Source organism: Pecten maximus, chromosome 13 (genome assembly GCF_902652985.1).
Source record: "Pecten maximus chromosome 13, xPecMax1.1, whole genome shotgun sequence".
Classification (NCBI taxonomy): Eukaryota; Metazoa; Mollusca; class Bivalvia; order Pectinida; family Pectinidae; genus Pecten; species Pecten maximus.
The window spans coordinates 206,772-226,118 of record NC_047027.1 but is presented as its reverse complement, the minus strand read 5'-3'; the positions used below and the strand labels follow the sequence as shown (position 1 = coordinate 226,118).

At 40.4% G+C, this 19,347-nt stretch overlaps 1 protein-coding gene across 2 annotated transcripts in view; it reads right to left on the bottom strand.

The window, feature by feature from the left end:
• Window positions 1–7,849: 7,849 nt before the first annotated feature.
• Window positions 7,850–19,347, bottom strand: part of LOC117341055 (sodium/potassium-transporting ATPase subunit alpha-like) — a 31,845-nt gene continuing 20,347 nt past the window's right edge. The window contains exons 13-19 of one of the 2 annotated variants that reach the window (XM_033902877.1): window positions 17,005–17,359; window positions 16,385–16,486; window positions 15,096–15,345; window positions 13,944–14,118; window positions 12,533–12,663; window positions 12,196–12,297; window positions 7,850–10,487 (exon numbers count right to left, since the gene is read on the bottom strand). In XM_033902877.1, coding sequence (XP_033758768.1) covers window positions 10,367–10,487; window positions 12,196–12,297; window positions 12,533–12,663; window positions 13,944–14,118; window positions 15,096–15,345; window positions 16,385–16,486; window positions 17,005–17,359 — 1,236 coding nt within the window. In that variant the 3' untranslated portion in view covers window positions 7,850–10,366. Of the gene's footprint in view, window positions 10,488–12,195; window positions 12,298–12,532; window positions 12,664–13,516; window positions 13,604–13,943; window positions 14,119–15,095; window positions 15,346–16,384; window positions 16,487–17,004; window positions 17,360–19,347 lie in introns of those variants that run through there. The other variant, XM_033902878.1, reaches the window with a different exon arrangement.

Below are 19,347 nucleotides of genomic sequence, written 5' to 3'. Positions count from 1 at the left end.
ACGAGGTCGGCACTCTAACCGACCCCCTCACATGTGGTTACGAGGCCGGCACTCTAACCGACCCCCTCACATGAGGTTACGTGGCCGGCACTCTAACCGACCCCCTCACCTGAGGTTACGTGGCCGGCACTCTAACCGACCCCCTCACATGAGGTTACGTGGCCGGCACTCTAACCGACCCCCTCACATGAGGTTACGTGGCCGGCACTCTAACCGACCCCCTCACCTGAGGTTACGTGGCCGGCACTCTGACCGACCCCCTCACCTGAGGTTACGCGGCGGTACTCTAACTGACTGAGTTATAACGACCCCCTCACCTGAGGTTACGTGGCCGATACTCTAACCGACCCCCTCACATGAGGTTACGTGGCTGGCACTCTAACCGAACCCCTCACCTGAGGTTACGAGGCTGGCACTCTAACCGACCCCTCACATGAGGTTACGTGGCTGGCACTCTAACCGAACCCCTCACCTGAGGTTACAGCGAGGCCGGCACTCCGACCGACCTGAGGTTTATAGCGACCCCCTCACCTGACGGTTACGTGGACCGATACTTCTAACTGACCCCCTCACATGAGGGTTACGTGGCTGCCACTCTAACCGACCCAGCCCCTGAGGTTACGGTGGCCGCACTCTACACCGACCTGAGTATAGCTGGACCTCCCCCCCTCAACCTGAGGTTCCGTGGCCGGCACTCTAACCGACCCCCCCACCCTGAGGTTTCGGTGGCCCGCACTCTAACCGACCCCCCCTCACCTGAGTTTACGAGGCCGGCACTCTAACCGACTGAGTTTATCGCGCCCACCCCACCCCTCACCTGAGGTTACGTGACTGATACCTGCTACACTCTAAACCGACCGACCCCCTCACATGAGGTTACGAGGCCCGGCACTCTAACCGATCCCCTCACCTGAGGTTACGAGGCCGGCACTCTAACCGACCCCCTCACATGAGGTTACGAGGCCGGCACTTTAACCGACACCCTCACCTGAGTTTACGTGGCCGGCACTCTAACCGACCCCCTCACATGAGGTTACGAGGCCGGCACTCTAACCGACCCCCTCACATGAGGTTACGAGGCCGGCACTCTAACCGACCCCCTCAGATGAGGTTACGTGGCCGATACTCTAACCGACCCCCTCGCATGAGTTTTTTTTTTTTTTTTTTTGTTTGTTTTTTTTTTGCACTCAGAAATGATCTGATTGTCAGCTCTATTATATGGGTACAAAGCGACATACAAATAATAAATGTAATATTTTTGTGATGTTGTTAATTTATTCAATTATGTTTTATTTAACATTATCATATAAAGACAGAAAGGTAATAGAGAGGGGAGAGAGATGAATCTGGAGGGGGAGAGAGACGTGGGGGAGGAGGAGAGAGAAAAAAAAACGAGAGGCAGAGAGCTGAGGAGGTAGAGATTGAGAGGGGAGCGAAAGAATGTGTGTTGAGTTGAATAGAGGAGAGAGAGTGTCTTGTGACAAATACAAATATATGTCAGAAATGGAAATAATTCAAATATATGATACATGATAAGGATATGAGAATAGCTTAAAATATAAGGAGTAGGAAATATTCAAGGTAGATAGCTAAAGAGAAATATATAACCTTTCTTCCAGAACATTCTTTCAAAACTCTTTGTTCTTTCATTCTTTTTATTTGTTTATGCATGTAAGTCACGCTCAATCTTACTCCGAACTCATCTTTGCAATATCACATACAAACGATTGAAAAAGGTACGTTAGGATTAAAAGTTCAAAGGACCTAAATATCTGAATATTTTATTTGTATAATTTTCTTGTGTTGTTATATGTGTTTGAGATAATAATTATTCCATGTCGCATTTGTTCATATCTGCTGAAGTAGGTTTTTTCATATCATCATCGTGCAAGTTTTATCCTTATTATTTTATTATTTCATTCTTCATGTTTCACTTCTTATATTAATATAAATATTTGATGTCTATTCTATTATATCAAGAGTTCAGCTTCCCTCACATGAGGTTACGTGGCCGGCACTCTAACCGACCCCCTCACCTGAGGTTACGTGGCCGGCACTCTAACCGACTGAGTTATAGCGACCCCCTCACCTGAGGTTACGTGGCCGATACTCTAACCGACCCCCTCACCTGAGGTTACGAGGCCGGCACTCTAACCGACTGAGTTATAGCGACCCCCTCACCTGAGGTTACGTGGCCGCTACTCTAACCGACCCCCTCACATGAGGTTACGTGGTCGGTACTCTAACCGACCCCCTCACCTGAGTTTACGTGGCCGGTACTCTAACCGACCCCCTCACCTGAGTTTACGTGGCCGGTACTCTAACCGACTGAGTTATAGCGACCCCCTCACCTGTTAATCTACCATAATTACTCTTTGTCGGCGCTGTGGCGTGTTTAAAACAATTGGATAGAAATCTACCAGTAATATAGTTGTTAAACTTTAAACATCACTAAACCACGATAACTTGGTCCAGTTTTCAGTTTGTCATGACTTCGCCTAAGTTACGTATTTATCAGGTAGTGAATTGACCTGATTGAACAGAACATTGTCAGGTTTAAACGCACGCGCCGTCACCACGTGATGGCTGGTTTTATACGTTTTATTTGACAACCATACCTCATGCGTGAAGACAAACCCAGCCGTCTTTTCATGAAATATTTCCTCACAAAACACAATGTTAACGGCCATAGGAATGGTCATTGTTAACTGTAGGGTTATTAAACCCCGAAATCAATAACATCAACAAACTTTATCGATGGATTCGCAAATATTGTCAATTTAGTATTTCACTTGTTCTAAACCTTCAAAGGGACTCATTTGAAAACCAAGTACATAACGAACAAATCGAACAAGTATATATATATTATGTTTACTAGCGATTTGACTAAATACTCGACATGTTCTGAAGAAAGGCCATTTATCGTGACTACAGTTAATGATACAGCGGTGTGGAGGTGTGTCGATCTCTCTATACAGGGTTATTATCATCCTGACAGTTAATGATACAGCAGTGTGGAGGTGTGTCGATCTCTCTATACAGGGTTATTATCATCCTGATAGTTAATGATACAGCGGTGTGGAGGTGTGTTGATCTCTCTATACAGGGTTATTATCATCCTGACAGTTAATGATACAGCGGTGTGGAGGTGTGTCGATCTCTCTATACAGGGTTATTATCATCCTGACAGTTACTGATATAGCGGTGTGGAGGTGTGTCGATCTCTGTATACGGGGTTATTATCATCCTGACAGTTAATGATACAGCGGTGTGGAGGTGTGTCGATCTCTGTATACGGGGTTATTATCATCCTGACAGTTAATGATACAGCGGTGTGGAGGTGTGTCGATCTCTGTATACGGGGTTATTATCATCCTGACAGTTAATGATACAGCGGTGTGGAGGTGTGTCGATCTCTGTATACGGGGTTATTATCATCCTGACAGTTAATGATACAGCGGTGTGGAGGTGTGTCGATCTCTGTATACGGGGTTATTATCATCCTGACAGTTAATGATACAGCGGTGTGGAGGTGTGTTGATCTCTGTATACGGGGTTATTATCATCCTGACAGTTAATGATATAGCGGTGTGGAGGTGTGTTGATCTCTCTATACAGGGCTATTATCATCCTGACAGTTAATGATACAGCGGTGTGGAGGTGTGTCGATCTCTCTATACAGGGTTATTATCATCCTGACAGTTAATGATATAGCGGTGTGGAGGTGTGTTGATCTCTCTATACAGGGTTATTATCATCCTGACAGTTAATGATACAGCGGTGTGGAGGTGTGTTGATATCTGTATACGGGGTTATTAGGGGGTGGGGGGGGGGGGGGGGGGGGGGGGGGGGGGGGGTCGGTGAGATTAAATAAGCCACCTCTAGGTGAAATGTAGGGTAGTGACCTACTTATGATACACGACACCCCACCTCTAGGTGAAATGTAGGGTAGTGACCTACTTATGATACACAACACCCCACCTCTAGGTGAAATGTAGGGTAATGACCTACTTATGATACATGACACCCCACCTCTAGGTGAAATGTAGGGTAGTGACCTACTTATGATACACGACACCCCACCTCTAGGTGAAATGTAGAGTAATGACCTACTTATGATACACAACACCCCACTTCTAGGTGAAATGTAGGGTACAGTGACCTACTTATGATACACGACACCCCACCTCTAGGTGAAATGTAGGGTACAGTGACCTACTTATGATACACGACACCCCACCTCTAGGTGAAATGTAGGGTAGTGACCTACTTATGATGCATGACACCCCACCTCTAGGTGAAATGTAGGGTAGTGACCTACTTATGATACACAACACCCCACCTTCTAGGTGAAATGTAGGGTACAGTGACCTACTTATGATACACGACACCCCACCTCTAGGTGAAATGTAGGGTACAGTGACCTACTTATGATACATGACACCCCACCTCTAGGTGAAATGTAGGGTAGTGACCTACTTATGATACATGACACCCCACCTCTAGGTGAAATGTAGGGTACAGTGACCTACTTATGATACACGACACCCCACCTCTAGGTGAAATGTAGGGTACAGTGACCTACTTATGATACACGACACCCCACCTCTAGGTGAAATGTAGGGTACAGTGACCTACTTATGATACATGACACCCCACCTCTAGGTGAAATGTAGGGTAGTGACCTACTTATGATACATGACACCCCACCTCTAGGTGAAATGTAGGGTACAGTGACCTACTTATGATACACAACACCCCACCTCTAGGTGAAATGTAGGGTAGTGACCTACTTATGATACAGGACACCCCACGTCTAGGTGAAATGTAGGGTAATGACCTACTTATGATACATGGACACCCACCTCTAGGTGAAATGTAGGGTAGTGACCTATTTATGATACAGGACACCCCACCTCTAGGTGAAATGTAGGGTACAGTGACCTACTTTTGATACAGGACACCCCACCTCTAGGTGAAATGCATGGTAATGACCTACTTATGATACACGACACCCCACCTCTAGGTGAAATGTAGGGTAGTGACCTACTTATGATACACGACACCCCACCTCTAGGTGAAATGTAGGGTAGTGACCTACTTATGATACACGACACCCCACCTCTAGGTGAAATGTAGAGTAATGACCTACTTATGATACACGACACCCCACCTCTAGGTGAAATGTAGGGTACAGTGACCTACTTATGATACACGACACCCCACCTCTAGGTGAAATGTAGGGTACAGTGACCTACTTATGATACAAGACACCCCAACTCTAGGTTAAATGTAGAGTAGTGACCTACTTATGATACACGACACCCCACCTCTAGGTGAAATGTAGGGTAGTGACCTACTTATGATACACAACACCCCACCTCTAGGTTAAATGTAGAGTAGTGACCTACTTATGATACACGACACCCCACCTCTAGGTGAAATGTAGGGTAGTGACCTACTTATGATACACAACACCCCACCTCTAGGTGAATGTAGGGTAGTGACCTATTTATTATACAGGACACCCCACCTCTAGGTGAAATGTAGGGTAGTGACCTATTTATTATACAGGACACCCCACCTCTAGGTGAAATGTAGGGTACAGTGACCTACTTATGATACAGGACACCCCACCTCTAGGTGAAATGTAGGGTAGTGACCTATTTATTATACAGGACACCCCACCTCTAGGTGAAATGTAGGGTACAGTGACCTACTTATGATACAGGACACCCTGCCTCTAGGTGAAATATAGAGTAATGACCTACTTATGATACACGACACCCCACCTCTAGGTGAAATGTAGGGTACAGTGACCTACTTATGATACACGACACCCCACCTCTAGGTGAAATGTAGGGTACAGTGACCTACTTATGATACATGACACCCCACCTCTAGGTGAAATGTAGGGTAGTGACCTACTTATGATACATGACACCCCACCTCTAGGTGAAATGTAGGGTACAGTGACCTACTTATGATACACGACACCCCACCTCTAGGTGAAATGTAGGGTACAGTGACCTACTTGTGATACACGACACCCCACCTCTAGGTGAAATGTAGGGTACAGTGACCTACTTATGATACAAGACACCCCACCTCTAGGTGAACTGTAGGGTAATGACCTACTTATGATACATGACACCCCACCTCTATGTGAAATGTAGGGTACAGTGACCTACTTATGATACACAACACCCCACCTCTAGGTGAAATGTAGGGTAGTGACCTACTTATGATACAGGACACCCCACGTCTAGGTGAAATGTAGGGTAATGACCTACTTATGATACATGGACACCCAACCTCTAGGTGAAATGTAGGGTAGTGACCTATTTATGATACAGGACACCCCACCTCTAGGTGAAATGTAGGGTACAGTGACCTACTTTTGATACAGGACACCCCACCTCTAGGTGAAATGCATGGTAATGACCTACTTATGATACACGACACCCCACCTCTAGGTGAAATGTAGGGTAGTGACCTACTTATGATACAGGACACCCCACCTCTAGGTGAAATGTAGGGTAGTGACCTACTTATGATACACGACACCCCACCTCTAGGTGAAATGTAGAGTAATGACCTACTTATGATACAAGACACCCCACCTCTAGGTTAAATGTAGAGTAGTGACCTACTTATGATACACGACACCCCACCTCTAGGTGAAATGTAGGGTAGTGACCTACTTATGATACACAACACCCCACCTCTAGGTTAAATGTAGAGTAGTGACCTACTTATGATACACGACACCCCACCTCTAGGTGAAATGTAGGGTAGTGACCTACTTATGATACACAACACCCCACCTCTAGGTGAATGTAGGGTAGTGACCTATTTATTATACAGGACACCCCACCTCTAGGTGAAATGTAGGGTAGTGACCTATTTATTATACAGGACACCCCACCTCTAGGTGAAATGTAGGGTACAGTGACCTACTTATGATACAGGACACCCCACCTCTAGGTGAAATGTAGGGTAGTGACCTATTTATTATACAGGACACCCCACCTCTAGGTGAAATGTAGGGTACAGTGACCTACTTATGATACAGGACACCCTGCCTCTAGGTGAAATATAGAGTAATGTCCTACTTATGATACACGACACCCCACCTCTAGGTGAAATGTAGGGTAGTGACCTACTTATGATACATGACACCCCACCTCTAGGTGAAATGTAGGGTACAGTGACCTACTATGATACAAGACACCCCACCTCTAGGTGAAATGTAGGGTAGTGACCTACTATGATACATGACACCCCACCTCTAGGTGAAATGTAGGGTAGTGACCTACTATGATACATGACACCCCACCTCTAGGTGAAATGTAGGGTACAGTGACCTACTTATGATACATGACACCCCCACCTCTAGGTGAAATTATGCCCCAAGTATGAAGTACTGTTGGTAATTCTATAAACAAGCTGCTATACTAAAGATTAATCATCATTGTTGTGATCTAGCATTAGGGGATATTTCCCGGACAGGATTTGGGAAAATCATCCAAAACAATTGGTCAGTTTCACATTTTTTACTCTGGTATTCAGCGTAACTATATATCTATTCCTATCTCAGGCTAGTTGTGTCCATGGACAGGAAGATTACCCTAATTGTCCTGGATCACATGCGAAGGCTCTCCTGTATGTTGTGTCCATGGACAGGAAGATTACCCTAATTGTCCTGGATCACATGCGAAGGCTCTCCTGTATGTTGTTAGTGAGGTAGACACCAGCTGCTACAATGATGACCACAAAGTTTCAGGTTTTTTTTACCCTTTTTCATCTATTCACAAACATTTCTGGTAGAAAAACAACAAAATCCAGGTTTAGATCTAAAAGGTTTATTTCATCAAATTTTCTGGTGTCAGTTACGTTTGTTATGGCGTGAGAAATCCAATACACAAAGAAATGAAAGACGTCCGAAGGATAAAATCCCTGTACCAACTTCACTAACGACCATTCTGACTATAAAACACAACAATTCACCCAGGTCATCCGACACACAGTACAGGTCAAAGGTCAATCAATCCATCACCTGACCTTGGTGTGAAGGTCAAACACCATAACACGAAGGACAGGTAAAGGAAGGATTTGACCTCTGACCTGCTCTGATTACAATATGTGGTAAGACAAGCTGTAGGTCGATCACAACATGCAGATTTAACAGAAACATGGTCAGAAAAAAGCCGTAGGAAGCCGAGGAATCCACCAACAGAGATCGTGTCTCCTAAAGACACTGACAGTAGTGTTACCTTTGGCAATTAAAGAGAGAAATGCTCCTTTAAGACCGATCTTTAAGTCCCGTTTTATACTTCGGTGTCTCCCTAAGATAATAAAAATCGTTTAAGACCAATGACGATTAGCCTCCTATAGTGTTTGAGCATCTCTATAATAATAAAAAAAATCTACACTTTACACTCAGGGATGTTTAAACAAAAGATGTGTAAAACAGTTAACAGCCAGAATCTGATCCCTATACTCCAGACTGGCAAGTTACAAAAACATTCAACATATTAACAGAGAAACAAAACAATACCTTCCTGATTTACTATTAAGTTTTAGATTTAATGAGAGTTGTATTGCTTGGTTATATATATATTATTATTATGCCTAAATATTGGTACGGAGTTATGGGCCTTTATTATGAGGAGCCCTAATCTGGAATGTAGCTGGTTCCTGTTGCGTATACGTCATGTATGTCTAGGTCTCCATACTGAACAGAGGGTGTGAGCAAAGCTAACAAATACATTCAATTCACAACATTTTTGTTAAATATAAAGTATTGCAGATATCCGTAGGAGCATTTGACTTGACATCAAACAGTATCAACACTTCTCAGGAAATATCCATATGATCAGACTAATCTCATAGATATTCCCTGCGAAAATTCCACCTCAACATTTCACTGCAAATATCCCCGAGAAAGAGTGTCTCAGTAAATCTCAACCAAAAACATCTGACAAATAAATCTTAATCTGGAAAAATATATCACGGTAAATGCATTAAAAACTAAATCTATCTAACACCAGGTCCCCGTTTGCCTGAAACACATGAAGCAAGATTCCGGGGTGAAATGGGGACCAGACCAAAACTGTTTTTATTTTTCATCATCTACATCTACTGGTAAGATTTTCACAAGGAAACCATTTTTAAATTCACAAGGAAACCATCTTTAAATTCACAAGGAAACCATTTTTAAATTCACAAGGAAACCATCTTTAAATTCACAAGGAAACCATTTTTAAACAACTAAATGAAATTAAAAAAAGCAGAAGCTCTTCAAAGGCCTAGTAGCATACATTATGAGAGATGTCCCGTTACATCAACAACCAGGTATACACCCGGTAACTAGGTATACACCCGGTAACTAGGTATACACCCGGTAACCAGGTATACACCCGGTAACTAGGTATACACCCGGTAACTAGGTATACACCCGGTAACCAGGTTTACACCCGTAAATATACTTCATTGTTCCCATTTATCTCATCGTTCCACCAGACTTTTTACCAGTTGTACTACAACCTTTGTTAACCTGCAGTTTATAAAATATGAAGTAGAAATAATATTTAAAAATGATCATAAAATCCTGGAATTAAAAGGAGATCTTTGGTTTGTACCCCAAGACTACAGGATAGTACTTGTCACAATCAGATCTGTACAACTGCCGCTTCCATCCCCGAATTGTCTGTACCAGGACCGAGTAGATTTTGATTTTATAACAAAATATTGCAACATATTCCCAGATACTCAGACCTTTTGCTTCTATAAATGCAAGTTTACACTACTAACTCTGGAAACATGGCAAATCAGAATATTTTTGGTTTAATTCTAGATGAAAAAAAAATGAATCTATTGTGTCCTGTTCTTGAAATAATCTTTTTATATAATATACAAAAATATGTGGGATGTGATAAAATGAATCAAGAGTAAAATAAAAACAAATCTTAAAATCATATGGCTTCACATAATTCTGCATACTGTCCACGAAGGGCACCAAACACCCATACAAAAACACGACGATGACGGGCACATACACATCTGTAGGTTCTCCTCCGAGATACTGTTGGCCTAATTTAGTGTCACCTTGTCCCTCACATCCGGTGATGTCATTATGATAATGTATAAAGATAGTTACATCTGTCCATCCTCATCTTGTGACAAAATCTTTAACGAACTCGTTATCGTCACAAATTCACGACATTGATCGTGTTGTAAGCGATGGTATTTACAAACATTCCACAAGTTGTTGCCGATACCAGACCAGACATTTCATATCAACACATTCAAATGAATTGAAAATTCTTCTTTAATATAAAAAAAATCTAAGTTTGTCCATTTGTTAATAATATGTTTCCCTTTCCACAAATCCTCCCGGACTCCTCCGAATGATGGTCTTTCTACTCTCATCATAGATAAAGATGGCCAAACTGAACGGCATGGCAGGGAACCACCATGTCCACCTGTAAGAGAGAGAATCAATGGTCAGATATGTAACTTATCTAAACTTACCACAACACAATATAATGTCGGAAGCATACAACATCAAAAACAAAAAGTTTAAATGGCAACAAATAGGAGCTGGTTCACTGCGTACATGGCTCCATCTATCACGACGTTAAATCTCACCGACTACAGCCAGCGTTCTGTCTGCTATAGTTAGTTGCTTGTTCTGTTGGCTATAGTTAGTTGCTTGTTCTGTCGGCTATAGTTAGTTGCTTGTTTTGTCGGCTATAGTTAGTTGCTTGTTCTGTCGGCTATAGTTAGTTGCTTGTTCTGTCGGCTATAGTTAGTTGCTTGTTCTGTCGGCTATAGTTAGTTGCTTGTTCTGTCGGCTATAGTTGGTTACTTGTTCTGTCGGCTATAGTTAGTTACTTGTTCTGTCGGCTATATGGCTCAGTCTAATGCGATGTTTTGTCTCACTGACTATCTGCTATATCGGCGTGTAAGATTAGACCAATAGATTTATGAGTAGTTTTAAAGCCAACCTTATATGGACACCCTAATTATTTTACTTGTGTTTAAAGGTCCCTCAATGTCGCCATGGATTCCTTCCTATTTCTCTACACAATAACACCATATCATTAAAGTTACTATCCTCTACACAATAACACCATCTACACAGTAACACCATATCATTAAAGTTACTATCCTCTACACAATAACACCATATCATTAAAGTTACTATCCTCTACACAGTAACACCACATCATTAAAGTTACTATCCTCTACACAATAACACCATATCATTAAAGTTACTATCCTCTACACAGTAACACCACATCATTAAAGTTACTATCCTCTACACAGTAACACCATATCATTAAAGTTACTATCCTCTACACAGTAACACCACATCATTAAAGTTACTATCCTCTACACATTAACACCACATCATTAAAGTTACTATCCTCTACACAGTAACACCACATCATTAAAGTTACTATCCTCTACACAGTAACACCACATCATTAAAGTTACTATCCTCTACACAGTAACACCATATCATTAAAGTTACTATCCTCTACACAGTAACACCATATCATTAAAGTTACTATCCTCTACACAGTAACACCATATCATTAAAGTTACTATCCTCTACACAGTAACACCATATCATTACAGTTACTATCCTCTACACAGTAACACCATATCATTACAGTTACTATCCTCTACACAGTAACACCATATCATTACAGTTACTATCCTCTACACAGTAACACCATAAAGTTACTATCCTCTACACAGTAACACCATATCATTAAAGTTACTATCCTCTACACAATAACACCATATCATTAAAGTTACTATCCTCTACACAGTTACACCATATCATTACAGTTACTATCCTCTACACAGTAACACCACATCATTAAAGTTACTATCCTCTACACAATAACACCACATCATTACAGTTACTATCCTCTACACAGTAACACCATATCATTACAGTTACTATCCTCTACACAGTAACACCATATCATTACAGTTACTATCCTCTACACAGTAACACCATATCATTAAAGTTACCTGGCAAGTCTCTTTAGCAACTAATGACAAATGAAAGACAGGAAACCGGCAAATATTGGAAATATAACTACCAGATTGTGTTTATGATAAATAAAGCTATCATGAATGAAAACCCTGAAGTGACCGGACAGTAATACATACCGAAGATTTTGCATACGCAGACCTTGATCCAGACCTGGGCAGTAGGTAAGGAATGCAGCCAGTGCTGTCTCAAAGAACAGACCGAATGTAAGATGGTGATTCCTGTGGAAAACAAGACAAATGTAAGATGGTGATTCCTGTGGAAAACAAATCATATAATTCTCTTCTATACTGTTCGTTATTGTATTAAAACCAATTTCAAGATAATTCTATCTAGTTGTGAATGAAATGCAGTAATTGCTTCTCAAAATCAAACATAAAAATATGAATGTCAAGACAATTTTTCTGGTTTACACATTTTTTCCAGGATTGCTGAGTTAATGAGAACAACACTTACTTCATTCCTTGTTGGAATAGAGAAAGCCTTCTTGTTTTACAGATGATAAGATCGGCCCACTGCACAACCACGATGGACACGAAGAATGAAGTATGACAAGTGTACTCCAGGGTCTTCCTCTGAACGTACGTCTAAAATACAAACATTTTACTGTTACAAATCTCCTCTGAACGTACGTCTAAAATACAAATATTTTACTGTTACAAATCTCCTCTGAACGTACGTCTAAAATACAAATATTTTACTGTTACAAATCTCCTCTGAACGTACGTCTAAAATACAAACATTTTACTGTTACAAATCTCCTCTGAACGTACGTCTAAAATACAAACATTTTACTGTTACAAATCTCCTCTGAACGTACGTCTAAAATACAAACATTTTACTGTTACAAATCTCCTCTGAACGTACGTCTAAAATACAAACATTTTACTGTTACAAATCTCCTCTGAACGTACGTCTAAAATACAAATATTTTACTGTTACAAATCTCCTCTGAACGTACGTCTAAAATACAAATATTTTACTGTTACAAATCTCCTCTGAACGTACGTCTAAAATACAAACATTTTACTGTTACAAATCTCCTCTGAACGTACGTCTAAAATACAAACATTTTACTGTTACAAATCTCCTCTGAACGTACGTCTAAAATACAAACATTTTACTGTTACAAATCTCCTCTGAACGTACGTCTAAAATACAAATATTTTACTGTTACAAATCTCCTCTGAACGTACGTCTAAAATACAAACATTTTACTGTTACAAATCTCCTCTGAACGTACGTCTAAACCACAAACATTTTACTGTTACAAATCTCCTCTGAACGTACGTCTAAAATACAAACATTTTACTGTTACAAATCTCCTCTGAACGTACGTCTAAACCACAAACATTTTACTGTTACAAATCTCCTCTGAACGTACGTCTAAACCACAAACATTTTACTGTTACAAATCTCCTCTGAACGTACGTCTAAAATACAAATATTTTACTGTTACAAATCTCCTCTGAACGTACGTCTAAACCACAAACATTTTACTGTTACAAATCTCCTCTGAACGTACGTCTAAACCACAAACATTTCACAGTTACAAATCTCCTCTGTATGTACGTCTAAACCACAAACATTTTACTGTTACAAATCTCCCTAACCTTAACCCTGCTCAGCTTTAACAACTCTGAAACCAGTGACACACAAGTTCAGCTGGAAAATCATTTGTGTTTTGAATGAGGATATGGGAGTTACGTACAGATAACTAGAGAGGAAGAAAGATTTCAGTTTTAAGCAGTCTCAGACCTTTATTATTTATTCCAATTAAGTTTCTGTATAAAGATTTGGTTGTATTATCCTATTAAGCTATCAACAGCTCTAGTCATCTAAAGACGGCCATTTTGACACAACTTACCCATTCCTGTCCGTAGGAATCCTGCAAGTCGTTGACGGACATGGCGTCCCACTGTTCACGGATACCCAGGAGTTTACTTATCCAGAATCCGTTCTCGCCCATAATGACAAAGTAAACAAAGAAACCAGCGGACGCCTGAATCATACCAATCTGTCCATAGGCCATACTGATCAACCTGTGTAAGGGGAGACAATCCAATCATTTAACTTAAACAGAGTTATAAGTCGTGGGTTAACAACGACCAAATCATGACCAAAACATACCTAACCAAATCGTATATTATGACCAAATCACAGAAAAAGAATTCTGCATTACATCCGAGACTCCAAGTGGAGAAATGAACTGAAACAACCGATCAACGTTTGAAGGAATGTGTTATTAGATCATTTACAATACCTTTCGTTTACAAGTTTATCTACTATACCTTTCGTTTACAAGTTTATCTACAATACCTTTCGTTTACAAGTTTATCACCTATACCTTCTATTTACAAGTTTATCTACAATACCTTTCGTTTACAAGTTTATCTACTATACCTTTCGTTTACAAGTTTATCTACTATACCTTTCGTTTACAAGTTTATCTACTATACCTTTCGTTTACAAGTTTATCACCTATACCTTCTATTTACAAGTTTATCTACAATACCTTTCGTTTACAAGTTTATCTACTATACCTTTCGTTTACAAGTTTATCTACAATACCTTTCGTTTACAAGTTTATCACCTATACCTTCTATTTACAAGTTTATCTACAATACCTTTCGTTTACAAGTTTATCTACTATACCTTTCGTTTACAAGTTTATCTACTATACCTTTCGTTTACAAGTTTATCTACTATACCTTTCGTTTACAAGTTTATCTACTATACCTTTCGTTTACAAGTTTATCTACTATACCTTTCGTTTACAAGTTTATCTACAATACCTTCTATTTACAAGTTTATCTACAATACCTTTCGTTTACAAGTTTATCTACTATACCTTTCGTTTACAAGTTTATCTACAATACCTTTCGTTTACAAGTTTATCTACTATACCTTTCGTTTACAAGTTTATCTACAATACCTTTCGTTTACAAGTTTATCTACTATACCTTTCGTTTACAAGTTTATCTACTATACCTTCTATTTACAAGTTTATCTACTATACCTTTCGTTTACAAGTTTATCCTTTACGGGGTCACGAGGTTGTCTCTTCATGATGTCACTCTCGGGTCCTTCATAGGCGAGTGAGATAGCAGGCACCATGTCAGTTCCCAGGTCGATACACAAGATGGTGATGGTTCCCAGGGGTAGAGGGATGTCCAGGAGGATAAAGAACAAGAAGGGGCTGATTTCGGGGATGTTGGATGTCAGAGTGTAGGCAATGGACTTCTTCAAGTTGTCAAAGATCAGACGGCCTGAAAAGGTAAACATAGGGTAGTGATATTATCATGACTAATATTTAGCTGTGTAACAAATACCATCACTAAGAAAGTGAACACTCAAGTTTTAGTTTTACATGTCTATGTTGATATAACACTCAAGTCTTAGTTTAATATGTCTATGTAGATATAACACTCGAGTCTTAGTTTAACATGTAGACCTATGTAGATATAACACTCAAGTCTTAGTTTAATATCAACACTCAAGTCTTAGTTTAACATGTCTATGTAGATATAACACTCAAGTCTTAGTTTAACATGTCTATGTAGAAATAACACTCAAGTCTTGGTTTAATATGTCTATGTAGATATAACACTCAAGACTTAGTTTAACATGTCTATGTAGATATAACACTCAAGTCTTAGTTTAACATGTCTATGTAGATATAACACTCAAGTCTTAGTTTAATATGTCTATGTTGATATAACACTCAAGTCTTAGTTTAACATGTCTATGTAGATATAACACTCAAGTCTTAGTTTAACATGGCTATGTAGAAATAACACTCAAGTCTTGGTTTAATATGTCTATGTAGATATAACACTCAAGTCTTAGTTTAACATGTCTATGTAGATAGAACACTCAAGTCTTAGTTTAATATGTCTATGTAGATATAACACTCGAGACTTAGTTTAATATGTCTATGTAGATATAACACTCGAGACTTAGTTTAATATGTCTATGTAGATATAACACTCAAGACTTAGTTTAATATGTTTATGCTGATATAACACTCAAGTCTTAGTTTAATATGTCTATGATGATATAACACTCAAGTCTTAGTTTAACATGTCTATGTAGATATAACACTCAAGTCTTAGTTTAATATGTCTATGTTGATATAACACTCAAGTCTTAGTTTAACATGTCTATGATGATATAACACTCAAGTCTTAGTTTAACATGTCTATGATGATATAACACTCAAGTCTTAGTTTAATATGTCTATGTAGATAGAACACTCAAGTCTTAGTTTAATATGTCTATGTAGAACACGGAATCTTTGTGACTTACCTTCTTCTACTCCTGTTACAATGGAGGCAAAGTTGTCGTCCAACAAGATCATGTCAGCGGCCTGTTTACTCACATCACTTCCGGCGATACCCATAGCAACACCTAGTTAACATAAATATAATAACCATAGCAACACCTAGTTAACATACATATAATAACCATAGCAACACCTAGTTAACATACATATAATAACCATAGCAACACCTAGTTAACATACACATAATAACCATAGCAACACCTAGTTAACATACATATAATAACAATAGCAACACCTAGTTAACATACATATAATACCCATAGCAACACCTAGTTAACATACATATAATACCCATAGCAACACCTAGTTAACATACATATAATAACCATAGCAACACCTAGTTAACATACATATAATAGATATATTAAAGTATCTTATATACAGGATATAGGAAGGCTAGGGCCTGAAGGCCATTACATCACAACTGTAGGTCAGCTCTCCAAAATTGTCTATAAATATACAGATAACCACCAAAGTAAGGAAGTTAGATTTATCTACGTTTAAAGCAACACAAACTGTGTTTTTATTCCGTGATATTTAAAGGCAGAATCTTTGAACAGATTCTCCATTGTTTATCACTTACCAATGTCGGCCTTCTTCAGAGCTGGAGAATCGTTGACACCATCACCCGTGACGGCTACAATCTGTCCCTGCCTCTGACAACCTTCCACAATGATAAGTTTCTGCTGAGGTGAGGTTCTGGCAAACACGATCTCGGGATGGTCACGGAGGATCTCGTCAATCTGGGCGGGGGTCATGTCCCTAAGGTCAGCTCCATGGATTACAGCCGCGCGGGCATCTCTGGGGTCAACTTCCTCCACATTGATTCCACGTTCAGCGGCGATGTCCTCAACAGTCTTACTGCCGTCGGAGATGATACCTACACCCTTAGCGATAGCCTTGGCTGTGATTGGATGGTCACCAGTAACCATGATAACCTACAAGCATAGATAGGTCACACTATTGTTATTTATTCACAATTTTCAGTCCCAAACTTTTCACATTGAGAGAGAACATATGGTGGAGATTGGACCAGAGATATTCTATCACGGCTGTGAAGGCCAGAGTTTGATTTATCACTGTTATCATAGTTCTTGTTTGATTAATTTGTTAGTTATAATATCCTCAGTTCTAGTGTGTAATGATAAGTCTATGGTTTATATCGTACAGCGTCCTATCAACAGCTGAAGGGCACAGGGTGGTCTCCCTTGTGTGTAATGATGAGTCTATGGTTTATATCTTACAGCGTCCTATCAACAGCTGAAGGGCACAGGGTGGTCTCCCTTGTGTGTAATGATGAGTCTATGGTTTATATCTTACAGCGTCCTATCAACAGCTGAAGGGCACAGGGTGGTCTCCTTTGTGTGTAATGATGAGTCTATGTTTTATATCGTTCAGCGTCCTATCAACAGCTGAAGGGCACAGGGTGGTCTCCCTTGTGTGTAATGATGAGTCTATGGTTTATATCTTACAGCGTCCTATCAACAGCTGAAGGGCACAGGGTGGTCTCCCTTGTGTTTAATGATGAGTCTATGGTTTATATCTTACAGCGTCCTATCAACAGCTGAAGGGCACAGGGTGGTCTCCCTTGTGTGTAATGATAAGTCTATGTTTTATATATCGTACAGCGTCCTATCAACAGCTGAAGGGCACAGGGTGGTCTCCCTTGTGTGTAATGATAAGTCTATGGTTTATATCTTACAGCGTCCTATCAACAGCTGAAGGGCACAGGGTGGTCTCCCTTGTGTGTAATGATAAGTCTATGTTTTATATATCGTACAGCGTCCTATCAACAGCTGAAGGGCACAGGGTGGTCTCCCTTGTGTGTAATGATAAGTCTATGGTGTATATCGTACAGCGTCCTATCAACAGCTGAAGGGCACAGGGTGGCCTCCCTTGTGTGTGAGATGCTGGCGTGTGGTAAATGTTTGTGTGTGTTTGGGAGGCTTGCGAGAAGATCAACAGACAACCATCTATACGACCAGGACTTTAACACTTGACCAGTAACCCTTGACCAGTAACCGATCATCTCTACGATCAGGACTTTAACACTTGACCAGTAACACTTGACCAGTAACCAATCATCTATACGATCAGGACTTAACACTTGACAAGTAACCAATCATCTATACGATCGGGATTTCACACTTGACCAGTAACCCTTGACCAGTAACCGATCATCTCTACGACCAGGACTTTAACACTTGACCAGTAACCGATCATCTATACGATCGGGACTTAACACTTGACCAGTAACCGATCATCTATACGATCAGGACTTTAACACTTGACCAGTAACCCTTGACCAGTAACCGATCATCTATACGATCAGGACTTTAACACTTGACCAGTAACCGATCATCTCTACGACCAGGACTTTAACACTTGACCAGTAACCAATCATCTATACGATCAGGACTTTAACACTTGACCAGTAACACTTGACCAGTAACCGATCATCTCTACGACCAGGACTTTAACACTTGACCAGTAACCGATCATCTATACGATCAGGACTTTAACACTTGACCAGTAACCCTTGACCAGTAACCGATCAATTATACGACCAGGACTTTAACACTTGACCAGTAACCGATCATCTCTACGACCCGGACTTTAACACTTGACCAGTAACCCTTGACCAGTAACCGATCATCTATACGACCAGGACTTAACACTTGACCAGTAACACTTGACCAGTAACCGATCATCTATACGACCAGGACTTAACACTTGACCAGTAACACTTGACCAGTAACTGATCATCTATACGATCAGGACTTTAACACTTGACCAGTAACCGATCATCTATACGATCGGGACTTAACACTTGACCAGTAACCGATCATCTATACGACCAGGACTTTAACACTTGACCAGTAACCGATCATCTATACGATCGGGACTTTAACACTTGACCAGTAAC